Source organism: Gymnoscopelus microlampas, assembly GCF_963454915.1.
Source record: "Gymnoscopelus microlampas genome assembly, chromosome: 16".
In the NCBI taxonomy this organism is placed as follows: domain Eukaryota; kingdom Metazoa; phylum Chordata; class Actinopteri; order Myctophiformes; family Myctophidae; genus Gymnoscopelus; species Gymnoscopelus microlampas.
The window spans coordinates 46,705,070-46,718,248 of record NC_139953.1 but is presented as its reverse complement, the minus strand read 5'-3'; the positions used below and the strand labels follow the sequence as shown (position 1 = coordinate 46,718,248).

The 13,179-nt window shown below is 44.0% G+C and overlaps 1 protein-coding gene across 1 annotated transcript; it reads right to left on the bottom strand.

Annotated features, from left to right (window-relative positions):
- Positions 1-352: 352 nt before the first annotated feature.
- On the bottom strand, positions 353-5,036 carry mrps18a (mitochondrial ribosomal protein S18A). The gene is made up of 6 exons (XM_084083257.1): positions 4,865-5,036; positions 3,017-3,048; positions 2,645-2,749; positions 1,947-2,070; positions 1,420-1,489; positions 353-1,181 (listed from the first exon to the last, which is right to left on the bottom strand). The coding sequence occupies exons 1-6, from the start codon at positions 5,025-5,027 to the stop codon at positions 1,037-1,039; spliced, it is 639 nt and encodes a 212-aa protein (XP_083939383.1). The 5' UTR covers positions 5,028-5,036; the 3' UTR covers positions 353-1,036.
- Positions 5,037-13,179: the final 8,143 nt, after the last annotated feature.

Sequence of the window (13,179 nt, the reverse complement as noted above, 5' to 3'; positions counted from 1 at the left end):
TAGATCAGGGGTCTTCAACAGGGGGTCCAGGACCCCTAGGGGGTCCTCAGAGTAACTACAGGAGGGCCGCCAAATCTTTCTTTTTACACTTAACCACTTGAACCCTATCATCCCTATTCTGAAGGGAATATTAGCCGAAAAAATGGCAGATCTACAAGCCCACAATTGGCTATTTTCGGCAAAGAGGTTTGGTGTAGAGGGAAAAAAAGAGCAGACAAAGTACACAGCCAACGGTCAGGTTTACAAAGTATTGAGGGTTTAAGTGGTTAAATGTCTGAAAACACACATGAATACAATATGTTGAGGGGGGTCCCTGCTTCATCTCTCGCTCAGCCAGGGGGTCCTTGGGCCTGCAAAACGTTGAAGACCCCTACTTTAGATTATTGGTTCTCAAAGTGGGGTCTGGGGACCCCCAGGGGTACTTGAGGGGGTTCCAGAGGGTCCCCAGCTAAATGATGGATAGGAACCAAACGGACCCTTATGGACCCTTATGGGTCTGTAACTCAGAGTGTACAAATGGACCCTAACGGGTACATTTGGTTCCATTTGTACACTCTCAGAGTTACATTAACATTGATTTTACAATATAAATTGGGGTCCCAGGGATAGAAATGCCATTAAATGGGGGTCCGTAGCCTAATGCATGTCAAACTGGGGGTCCTTGAAATTTTTTTTTTTACAGCTAGAGCTGTAAAATTCTTCTCTTATGGGGGTCCCTGGCATATCTTTTCAAATGGGGGTCCGCAGGCTAATAAGTGTCAATTTGGGGGTCCTTGACATGAAAAAGTTTGAGAACCACTGCTTTAGATCATGTGTAGGAGGAACTGTCTCGTTGCATTCTGGTCCCACTCAGTTAGTCCATGTTCTACGGTGATAGGAGAGGACGTTGAGGTTCATGTTCTACGTTGATAGGAGAGGACGTTGAGGTTCATGTTCTACGCTGATAGGAGAGGACGTTGAGGTTCATGTTCTGCGTTGATAGGAGAGGACGTTGAGGTCCATGTTCTACGTTGATAGGAGAGGACGTTGAGGTTCATCAGTGGTTGAACTTGATGTGTTTGACACCGTAGCGCACATTGTTCTTCAGTCGAGGGTGGCTGATGGGCATTCTCTTCTTACACCACTTGAGACCTTTCTTAAAGATGGGCTTCACCGTGTCGATGGACCAGCGCGTCATGTATCTGTCCGGGGAAAAGAAAGAAGAAAATAAGGGTCAAACAACAGAGAGACAATGGCTGGAATTAAAACAAGAGTTCAAACACGTCGTCTGCGTAGCAAATTATTTGCAATTCAAAGATTCACACAATTGACATTTTAGGCATTTAGCAGACGCTCTTAATCCAGAGCGATTTACAAGGTAAACACAATCTGTCGCATCTGTCTTTAATAACATGCTATCTACATGACAAAGAGAATCACCTGTTGAGTATTGGTTTGGGCTTGGGGATGTGACCCTCTGGAAGTGCAGGCTTATGGTCAGGAAGTAGACCTGGAAGGGAAGAAAAAACATTTTAAGTACAATGAATGGGAAACACAAAAACTTATTATGTGGTGATAAGGAGGTTTCTGCTAATTATTAAGTCTAATAACCACCTGGCTTCAACTGAAAAGGCTTTCAGACAGCTAAATTAAAGCTACAATCCGGGACTTATTTCTACAACAATATTTTTTTAACTAGTTCTTCCAAATGAAGTTGTTTCTGCTTGCTTCTGTAAAAGCGACTTTGAGTACTTAAAAAAGCGCTATATAAATCGTATGTATGTATTATTATTTGTATTATTATTATAACCAATCTGTATGGTAGAGTTTAATCTTGCGTAGCCCAGACGATCACATACCGTACAACTATCTGCTTCTTGATACATCTGGTGACATGTAAATTCAATGAATGGACTAACTTGCTTGAAAGAGAACTGCATTGTTGTGTGGCGGTGTGTGACACTGACCTGCTCGGTGAGCCATCTGCACACAGATGGCGACCTTCTGATGTTCCTCTGCACAGAGACCAGTGATCCTCTTGGGCAACATGCCTCCGTCTGACCTGATGAACTGACGCAGCAACAGCACGTCCTGAGAGGGGGAGTGACAAACGCATAAGGACAACATTATAGTCAATATATAGAGGAAGGAACCTCTGGACCTGGCACACAGCTTACATAGAGCATCTCACTGACAATCAGGCCACAAATCCACTTTTTGGGCAGCACTTCAAATTGATTTACCCAAAGTAAGAGACTGCTGCACCCCATAAAGGGCGTTGGCCTGTCACAAGTATTACATACTGGTCTAGTAGTCACAACTATTTGAGACAATCGCAATTATTTTTGCATAATTGTCATAATCGTCTCCATGGTGAAAAATGTTCACACATTTCCAAATATTAAAAAAAGCAGACATGGCAGAAAAGTGATGCGCTGTAAGCTTGCAGATCTGCTATTTTCACAATATTTATCTGTGGAACTGAGTCAAACTAAATGTAATGCCTCGAGATTCCTACAGTTCCAAGTGCTTGTCAGGGTAGGGGGTCCCCAGTTCAAATATGATTATTTTGGGGGTCCACAGTTCAAGTATGATTCTTTTTTTGGGGGATCACAGCCTGAAAAAGCCTGAGAACCACTGCTGTAGATGACACAGGCGTACTTACGGTGTAGTCATATTTGTGCTGTAGGTTCCATCTGTAGATGGGACACTTGGCAGCAGGGTTAGGAGGCTCTGCTGCGGGCGGACCCTCCACTGTCACCCCCTCAATCTGGAACAACAATATAAATCTAATTAGACTAATTAGCTCTTTGTTGTTGTCGGGGAGAAACTTATGAGGTTTACACCCGACAGGGACGTCTCTTGAACATTGTTCACTTCTCATTTGTCTACAAGTGCTACACACACACACACACACACACACACACACACACACACACACACACACACACACACACACACACACACACACACACACACACACACACACACACACACACTATAATGTTAATGTTTCATCAAACACAATTTCACTTACAGTTGTGGTTTGTCCCTCTTGCTTCTCCACCACTGTAAGAACAGATAATGAGGAATTATTATCATTATTATTATTATTATCATTATTACTACTCTGGGCATCAAGAGACACATTTACTAAAGGGAAACAGCTTGGCTCCAGCACTTTACATTCACTATATCGGGGGTCTTCAACGTTTTCAGGCCAGGGACCCCCTAGCTGAGAGAGAGATGAAGCAGGGACCCCCTCTATATAACTTTTTTCTTTAATTAGGTCTGCTCTTTTTTTTCCTCTACACCTATGTATATCTCTTTGCCAAAAATAGCAGATCTACAAGCTCACAACGCCTCGCAGAGCGAGGCGTTGTGAGCTGGTAGATCTGCTATTTTTGGCTAAAGTTTGCCCAGAAAAAGGGATGCTGTAGGGTTCAAGTGGTTATTAAAGAAAATATATACTGGTATTAATAAGATTTGGTGGACCCCCCTGTAGTAACTCTGAGGACCCCCTAGGGATCCCGGCCCCCTGTTGAAGACCCCTGGTCTATATCTAATGGAAATGTGACACCCAGGGGTCCTTGAGGCCAGGGGTCCCAGAGGATTTCCATAAAAAACTAGCTGTAGTTTACAACCCTCGTAGACGTATTTACGATTCTGACGTCTTCAATCAGAATCGTAAATACGTCTACGAGGGTTGTAAACTACAGCTAATAAAAAACATCCAACAGTTTAATTATTCAAGCATTTAATTTTCCGGCCATTCGAAAAGTACAAGCTTGTTGTGAGCTTGTAGATCTTCTATTTTTCGAAAAAATAATGACAACTGAACTCTTTCACTTATCCCTCCCTGTGGCACGAAACGTTTTATAATTGTGGTCCTTGTCACAGTGTTGCCAGATTCTGTGAGAGAAACAAGCAACCAGGTCTAGGAAAACCAGCCCAAAAGAAGCGACTATGGGGCCACAATAGCTGTAGTTTACAACCCTCGTAGACGTATTTACGATTCTGACGTCTTCAATCTACGAGAGTTGTAGGGTGCACGTCCCATGGAGTGGAGCACTTTCTGCACTTTACCCCGCGACACTCCAAACATGTTCAAATTGAAAATAAAAGGTGCTTACCGCAAAGCCCCAAATGTTAACGACCTTCGCGGGGTAGTAGTGATCCCCGTCGAGGTATATCTTTCAATAAAGAAGTCTTTTAATCCAGCTTGTGTCGGAATCTTCACTGTTCTTCTTTTGTTTTAAATGAGTTTGAACTGCGCATTAGCGATTTGGCGGTCGGGAGGTGTATTGCGCATTGAAAACACAATGTATCAATACACCTCCCGACCGCCAAATCGCTAATGCGCAGTTCAAACTCATTTAAAACAAAAGAAGAACAGTGAAGATTCCGACACAAGCTGGATTAAAAGACTTCTTTATTGAAAGATATACCTCGACGGGGATCACTACTACCCCGCGAAGGTCGTTAACATTTGGGGCTTTGCGGTAAGCACCTTTTATTTTCAATTTGAACATGTTTGGAGTGTCGCGGGGTAAAGTGCAGAAAGTGCTCCACTCCATGGGACGTGCACCCTACAACTCTCGTAGATTGAAGACGTCAGAATCGTAAATACGTCTACGAGGGTTGTAAACTACAGCTAGGGCCACAAGAGCACTTAAACATATACATCGGCAATTTGAAAATAGCAGATCTACAAGCTCACAACGCGTCGCGATGCGACGCGTTGTGAGCTTGTAGATCGGCTATTTTCAAATACAATCTTGCGGGGAAGTTATAATAAGCAGATCTGGCAACCCAGTGGTTAGTTAGCTACATGCTAACCTGGATGCTAACCCGACAGAGCAGTGTTTAGAATGGTTTATCTCACCTTGTCTGACTCCTCTGCTCTGGAAGGATCCTCCTAACACAGACAGCCGAGGAGGAGGAACACACAGGATCATCCTGCCCACGGTGGTCCCCGGGGGTCCCTGGGTGATGCCGCCGCTACACACAGAGCTCCACAAGGACCTCAGCACACAGCGCGCCGCCATCTTCGATTGTTGTTGACCTTCTGTCTTCTTCTTCTTCTTCTTCTTCGAGGTACTTGGAAGGAGCGGATAGCGACGCTCGTGGTCAAAGAGTATCACTGCAGGGTAAAACGTCAGTCAGACACAGTGTTGCCAGATGTATTGTAATGTTGTTGTTGCTACATGTAGCAACGTATAGATACACAGTGACACAGTGTTATAGTGACTGTACTAATGTCTGAGGACCACACAACTCCTTAGTCATGTGTTATCAGCTCAATAATTCACTGTTTTAATGACACCTGCTGTCTTTTAAAAACCTGTGACGTTTATGCTACTAAATGCTAAATAAACACTTAAGAGAGATTGGCGCCACTTTCACAAATATATCATCATTCACAACAACCTGTGTGACTGTGTCTGTGACACAGAATGTAACCTGAACAACAGGTGAGTTTAAGAGTTTACTTTTCTTCCAGTAGGTTATATTTCCATAATAGTTATTATTTTTTTTTTTAGGCTAATTGATTTATTCGCTTACATTTATTATTGTCTTGATAAAGGAGTTTATGACCAACTTATTTAGGATAATGTGGGCTGTGTGTGTGTGTGTGTGTGTGTGTGTGTGTGTGTGTGTGTGTGTGTGTGTGTGTGTGTGTGTGTGTGTGTGTGTGTGTGTGTGTGTGTGCGTACTGAAGTCACTGTTGTTGACATTTCTTTTCTCCTTTCCATTTAGCTGACAAGAACCTCCATCCAAATGGTGTGCAAAATGAATGCAAGGTGGAAAATGAACCAGCAAAACGGTAAGTAAGTGATGAAGACATTAGGTTTGGTATTTAATTTCAGCCAATGACACATATTTCACGATAAGATCAATTTAAAAGAGCAGGGTTCAAGAACAATAACCTACTGACTAGTTTGTTTGTTTGTTTTGTTAATTATTTGAATAGCTGTGATCAATCCAGCCTATAGTTTAGCGGGGCAAATGGTAAAAAAATAAAACACATACCTTTTATTATATGGTTGTTTAGAAATGCCACTTTATCTGCACAGGCCCTCAGGCCTCTGGCATTATTGTCAGTGTTACTATAGACACTTGGAGAGGTCACTGTTGAAGAGTCAAATCCTGTGTCCTGTGTCAAAGGAAAGGGTAACTAGGACCCCAGTGGTGTCCGATAAGAACTGAACCATTAGAAGGTAGTTACAGTACAGTACAGTACGGGGCAATTAGTTGCTCAAGTCGAAGAAGTAGGATATGGGCAGTGGTGGAAAAAGTACTAAAATTCTTTACTTAAGTAAAAAGTACCAATACTGCAATATAGAAATACTCTGTTACAACTAAAAGTCCAGAATTCAAAATGTACTTGAGTAAAAGTACAAAAGTATTGGCATCAAAATGTACTTAAAGTACCAAAAGTAAAAGTACTAAAATGTTTGAAAATAGCAGATCTACAAGCTCACAACGCGTCGCGATGCGACGTGTTGTGAGCTTGTAGATCTGCTATTTTCAAATAGCCTAGGTATACAATAGGGTTAAAGTGGTTAATGTATGTTTTATAATATCATAATATATATCTGAGTAACTAGTAACTAAAGTTTTCAAATAATTGTAGTGGAGTAAAAGTACAATATTTGCCTCTGAGATGTAGTGGAGTAGAAGTAAAAGTATTGGAAATTGGAAATACTCAAGTAAAGTACAAATACCTCAAAATTGTACTTAAGTAAATGTACTTACTTACTTTCCACCACTGGATATGGGTGTGGGTCCTGAGTAGTGTCCAGGGAGAGCTGTTAGAATCCCATTGATAGAAGTCCTGCAAAACGTCCTCTGGTGATAAATGTGGTCGTTCTGAGACTGCGGTGCCTTTTATGCTGACTGCTCACGCCATCCCATCCCAGTGATGTCATGATGAGTCAGCTATATATCCTTATATGGATTTCAAAGGTTAGCCAAGCCATGCCCAAATATGGAATTCATGATGTGATGTGTCAGCCAGCTCCATGTATGGAATTAGATGGTTAATTGTACCCAAACATGGAGTTCATGAAGTGGACTGCTTCACAGGGATGTTTTGAGCATACTAGAGTTCAGGTCACTACGCAGCCCTCACACCTACGTCGCACCGCCGAGCCGACCAATATGCCCATATAGGGAGATCTCTGTACCCCTAGGGGTCCCGGACCCCCTGTTGAAGACCCCTGGTCTAGAGGAGAACCTGTGTCATCAGTATATGCCCATATATTTTCGCATGCCCCCTTTTGTGCACACATATGGAGCTGGCTGATTTGTTTGAGCCTGATGCCATGATGACACGTTGAGGTTAGACAACAGACAACACACTCCATATTTGGGCGTACAGTAGCTGCTAGTGATGCGCGGGTGGGTCGAGTCAGAATTTCAGAGGCAATTATGCAGGCTGCGGGTGAGCAGGTCAGCCGCTCTCACACGCAAAAAAATATATAAAAAATCACATGCTCTTGTTTTGTCGTTATTCCTAATAAGAATAAGAATAACTAGAAAATGTGCTCCTCGGAGCACAGGTCTCCGCCAGTACTGTTCCTGATTAATCCTGTCTTACCTCACTTCAAAAGATATAAATGATCTTTTGAAGTGACACACCTATTTATAGATCTCTATTTTCATGCACCGACTCGCCGCCTCACAGCGCAAGGCGTTGTGAGCTTGTAGATCTGCTATTTTTGGCTACAGTTCTCCTCAGAAAAGGGATGCTAGGTTTCAAGTGGTTATGGTAAAAAGAGAAATCATATCACATAAAGATTTGGCAGACCCCCTGTAGTAACTCTGAGGACCCCCTAGGGGTCCTGGACCCCCTGTTGAAGACCCCTGCTGTAAACTGGAAAAAAACAATGTTTTTTTCTTCTTTTTTTCAAAAGGGCATTTCTGGTCAAGAGGGCAAAGGGCAGGTGCTCTAGCGCCACCTAGAGTCTATCTGTGCACGTCCCTGCCGCCACCACAAGCACACAAGTCATCATCGTCACATGAAGGAACCATGACGTACTGAGAGGGACGCTGTAGGAGCATTGTGACGTCTTCTGCAACACAAAGAAGATCCAGGTAGGCTCTATACAAGCAGAGACATTATTTATTTTGATGCTCGATAGGAATAAAATAAAAAACGCTCGCCCCAAAACACTCTCAACGACTCGCCGCCACTTATTCCTAAATATAACCTCAGTAAAACTGCGTCTAAACCTAACCTTATTCCTAAACATAACATCAGTCAAAATGTGGGCGAGTGTGTTTTGGGGCAGGCGTTCCGGTTACCCTTGATAGTGTTACCAGGAGAACAGGGTGTTATGAGTTGTAGCTCATAGCCTCCATAAGCAGACAGACAGCAGACAGAACAAAGGCAGGTACAGTAGCTGATACGAAGACCATGTTTAGGGATCTGGAGGAGAACACAGCCCGTCGTCGTACAATCGTGGAACCCATTCTCCTGTTGTCTTCTTCTCTCATTATAAGGATTTAGCAGTTTGTATAAACGTCCACTTCAACTGTATATTGTCTCATCACAGATCTTTGGTTTTGTCCCAAGCTCCCATCAGTTGTAGTTTTGAGGAAAGGGAAGAAGAATAGAGATAGAAGGAAAGAACAAGGACACAGTTCAGATATTCATCATATGAGTGGAGTTAAAAAAAATGATAATAATAATAAAAAAATAGAAAATGTGCTCCTCGGAGCACAAGTCTCCGCCAGCAGACCTGTGCTATTTTAATCTTGTGGGAATGTTGGGAATGTTTGTCTCTGTTTCTTAGCTTTGGCTTTCTGCTGTCGGCATTGCGCCTTTGCTTCTTCATGAGGTTTCAGACGATGTTTTCCTGCTTCTTCAGTTTGCGTAATGAGAGTTAGTTGCATTGTGTGATCACAGCTGTGATCTCTGTTTGTACTGGAAAGTACTGTTCCTGATTGATCTAAGCTATTGATTACCTCACTTCCAAAGACCAATGTTAGCTAGGCTAAGGGGGGGGGGGGGGGGGGACACACAGCGGGACGGGAACGAAAACATACTCTCCACCATGCCTTCGTCCTGGCGGAGACAAAAATAAAATTAAAATAAATAATTAAATATATATGTGTATATATATATATATATATATATATACACACACACACACACACACACACACACACACACAAGCAGGTATTAGGTATTCCAAAAATAGCAATGGTATGAGGCGGTTAGAATATCAGCATATAATAAGATACGTGAGATTAAAATATCGGCAGATAAAGCAGAGATACTGTATTCAAGGTGCGGCAATAGAGCAGTAACACATATATAAAAGACCCCCTTGTAGCTGCACTGTATGTACTGTATATGTGAGGTGGATATTGCTCACAATCACAAAGGCTCTTTCTTTGATCTGATTCTCAGCAGAATCATTGTACTTTCCCCAGCACAGCTAACGAGTACATGATGTAATTAGGTAGAGTACATGGTTGCCAGATCTGCTCATTATAATTTCCCAGCAAGATTCGATTTGAAAATAGCCGATCTACAAGCTCACAACGCGTCGCATCGCAACGCGTTGTGAGCTTGTTCCGTGTGCCCAGTGAGCTTGTTCCGTGTGCCCAGTGAGCTTGTTCCGTGTGCCCAGTGAGCTTGTTCCGTGTGCCCAGTGAGCTTGTTCTGTGTGCCCAGTGAGCTTGTTCTGTGTGCCCAGTGAGCTTGTTCTGTGTGCCCAGTGAGCTTGTTCTGTGTGCCCAGTGAGCTTGTTCCGTGTGCCCAGTGAGCTTGTTCCGTGTGACCAGTGAGCTTGTTCCGTGTGCCCAGTGAGCTTGTTCCGTGTGCCCAGCCCCAGCCTCATCCTTCTCTCTCTGACCTGGTCTGTGACCCCGTGTTTCTGATGTGGTCCTCCCCATGAGACACCGAGTGCCATCATAGCATTCTTGTGTATTCTATTCAATCTTTATTTCAGACCCAAGCAGATCCATATCACAATTATACAACACAACACAACCAAATAACAGAGAATAATACAAGAAAAAAATCACACCCTGTGTGAAGTGAGTGGTGCCTTTGGTGAGCCCCGTATTGACCCCCGTACTGATGTTGTCATCAGTGTTTGTGGACATGCATACATACATACATACATACATACATACATACATACATACATACGGACACACGGACAAAGCCGGATATAGGAGTGGCTGCCTTCGGCGCCAATGGTTCCACAGTCTAGAGCTGGGGTCTTCAACATTTTCAGGCCAAGGACCCCCTACTAGCTGAGTGAGAGATGAAGCAGGGACCCCCTACTCTCTACTCTACTATATCGTATGAAATTGTGTTTCAGATTCAACATTTCTTGTTTACGTGGTCTGCTCTTTTTTCCCCTCTACGCCTATAGCCTCTTTGCCAAAAAATAGCCGATCTACAAGCTCACAACGCCTCGCAGCGCGAGGCGTTGTGAGCTTGTAGATCTGCTATTCTTGGCTAAAGTTCTCCTCAGAAAAGGGATGATAGGGTTCAAGCGGTTCAAGGTAAAATAAAAACTCATATCACACAAAGATTTGGCGGACCCCCTGTAGTAACTCTGAGGACCCCCTAGGGGTCCCGGACCCCCCTGTTGAACACCCCTGGTCTAGAGGAGAACCTGAACTGTGTGTAGGGTCCGTTATGACAGCGATTATGTAATTTACTGACTCGGATGCCCCCCCACACATAAACCTGTACATAAGGTTACATAGCACCGCAGAGCAGGTGGGTACCCCGACAAAAACAAACACATAAACCTGTACATATAAGGTTACAGTACGTAGCACTGCAGAGCGGGTGGGTACCCCCGACACCCCGGAAATAGCAGATCTACAAGGTCTTGTAGATCTGCTATTTTTTGCCAGACCCAGGGGGTCGGTCGGCCTACATGAGGCTTTGTCGGTCGGTCCCTCTTTTCCTCTGCACACACGTCATGCGAAGTCCGGCCATTCAGATTTCAACCACTAGGGGTCTGGCAGTACCAGGTCTCCTGGTTCCCTTGTTTGGCTAAGACATTTGTTATAGAAGGAAATAAAGCTGGGGCCTGGGGCCAACTTGTACAGAGCCTTGGGGTAACCCCGACCAATGAAGTATATAGGCTTTATTGAGTGTTTAAATCAGCGACGTTCCTCTTTCAGGCCTGCGTGTCCTTCGGGTGTTTCATTGGCTAACGTTGACTAACAGGTCACTGCCTCTCACAAGAGCCGGTGCATAAATCGATGGTGTAGATTATTGTCCCTTCAACTCGTGGCCTCTGCTTTTTCCTTTGAGTCTTTTGGCACCTTTTAGAATTATTACCAGAGTTCAGGCAGGTTTCTGTGTTGTTTGTCCTCGGGGTAGGTTTATGTTTTTAAACAAAGGAGCCCGGCCGCGCAGGAGAAAACCATTGATGTGGCCTTGAGCCCATTGAGGCCACAGGATTCTCTCTGCCGATTTACAGTATGCACTAATTTATGGGCTCGTCCCCTTAGAGAGGTCCAAATAACAAAAGCAGCTATGTAGACGGAGGGTGATTATTACCAGTCCGCTTGGAAAATGACCTTTCTGCTTTTAAACTCAACAATCCTAGGCTAGCGTCCCTATTCAGGGGGGGGGGGGGGGGGGGCGCAAATAGACGATCTACAAGCTCACAACGTGGCACCAGTGGCGTACCCACTGTAGAGGCAGGGCAGGCGGTTGCCTGCCCAACTAAGATCTCGCCTCCCCTAAAAAAACAAAATAACCCGAAAAGGTGTCAAAGCGTGATTAATATCCTCAAAGTCACGCATCCAACAAGCTTTGAACTGAGCAGATTGGACCTTCCATTCCAGAGATAATGGCCAAAACATCTTGAAAACGGACACTTTCGCCGGTTTTCGATCGCCGATTTTTGATCGCCGATTTTCGATTGAGTTTAAATTTCTTTTTTTGGGGGTAATAAAGGGGGGGGGGGAAATCTCGCCTGCCCTACATGTAAATCCTGGGAACGCCACTGCGTGGCACATCGTGAGCTTGTAGGCAAAGGGATTGGGGGCCTCTTATCTTACCCCTTTATGCCTAAACTTCTTAGGCATTTTTTACTGTTTTGAAAAACATTTTGAAATGGTTCAAATAGCCGATCTACATCGATACGTTGCAAGCTTGTAGATCGGCTATTTGAACTATTTTTAAATGTTTATCAAAATAGTAATAATCACACCCAGTGTGAAGTGAGCGGTGTCATCACAGTGATGGAAGCTCACTTAAAAAAAAAAGATTTTTTGGAAGTCAGCCAATCACGGTACGGCGAAAAGGGTGTGAATAGAGTCAGCCAATCACAGTAAAGGGAAGGACGGAAAGGGTGTGAATAGAGTCAGCCAATCACAGTACAGAGAAGGACGAATTCCCAACCCCACTTATAGGAGCGGCTACACCGCTCAAAAATTGCATGAACATTTTGTACACAACAATGAAGAGTGACAACAATCAAAGTAAAGTGAGTCATTGGGGTCCTCTTGGCTTCCGTGGACAACGATATAAAACGACTTCCCAGATGCCGTGCGATGGCCTTGTGATTGGCCCTTTAGAGAGCTGCCACGCCCACTCAGATGCTAATGAACATCTCCTCCTCCGGTAATCGTCTCATCAGTTTATAGCAGAGAGTTGGAAGAACGATAGAGATCGACCCGCGCCGTTATATATATACAAAGACTCCATTGTGTCAACGGGACGCGCTCACTTCCTCGAGTGACACTTAAGCAGCCAGTCACATTCCTCAGGGACGTGCACAGATAGACTCTAGGTGGTGCTAGAGCACCTGCCCTTTGCCCTCTTGACCAGAAGTGCCCTTTTGAAAAAAAGGAGGAAAAAAAAAACGTTTTTTTTTTCTTCCAGTTTACAGCAGGGGTCTTCAACAGGGGGTCCGGGACCCCTAGGGGGTCCTCAGAGTTACTACAGGGGGTCCGCCAAATCTTTATGTGATATGATTTTTCTTTTTCACCATAACCACTCGAAACCTAGCATCCCTTTTCTGAGGAGAACTTTAGCCAAAAATAGCCGATCTACAAGCCCACAACGCCTCGCGCTGCGAGGCGTTGTGGGCTTGTAGATCTGCTATTTTTGGCAAAGAGGTATAGGTGTGTAGAGGGAAAAAAGAGCAGACCAAGTAAACAAAAAAAAAAGTATAATTTACTTGAGCACCTGCCCCTCAAAATGTC

Coding starts and splice junctions, on each gene's coding strand:
- mrps18a (XM_084083257.1), bottom strand. CDS start 5,027: ATGGCGGCGCGCTGTGTGCTGAGGTCCTTGTGGAGCTCTGTGTGTAGC. Junction 3,049..4,864: donor GAGCAGAGGAGTCAGACAAG/GTGAGATAAACC, acceptor CTGTTCTTACAG/TGGTGGAGAAGCAAGAGGGA. Junction 1,182..1,419: donor CCCAAACCAATACTCAACAG/GTGATTCTCTTT, acceptor TTCCCCGGACAG/ATACATGACGCGCTGGTCCA.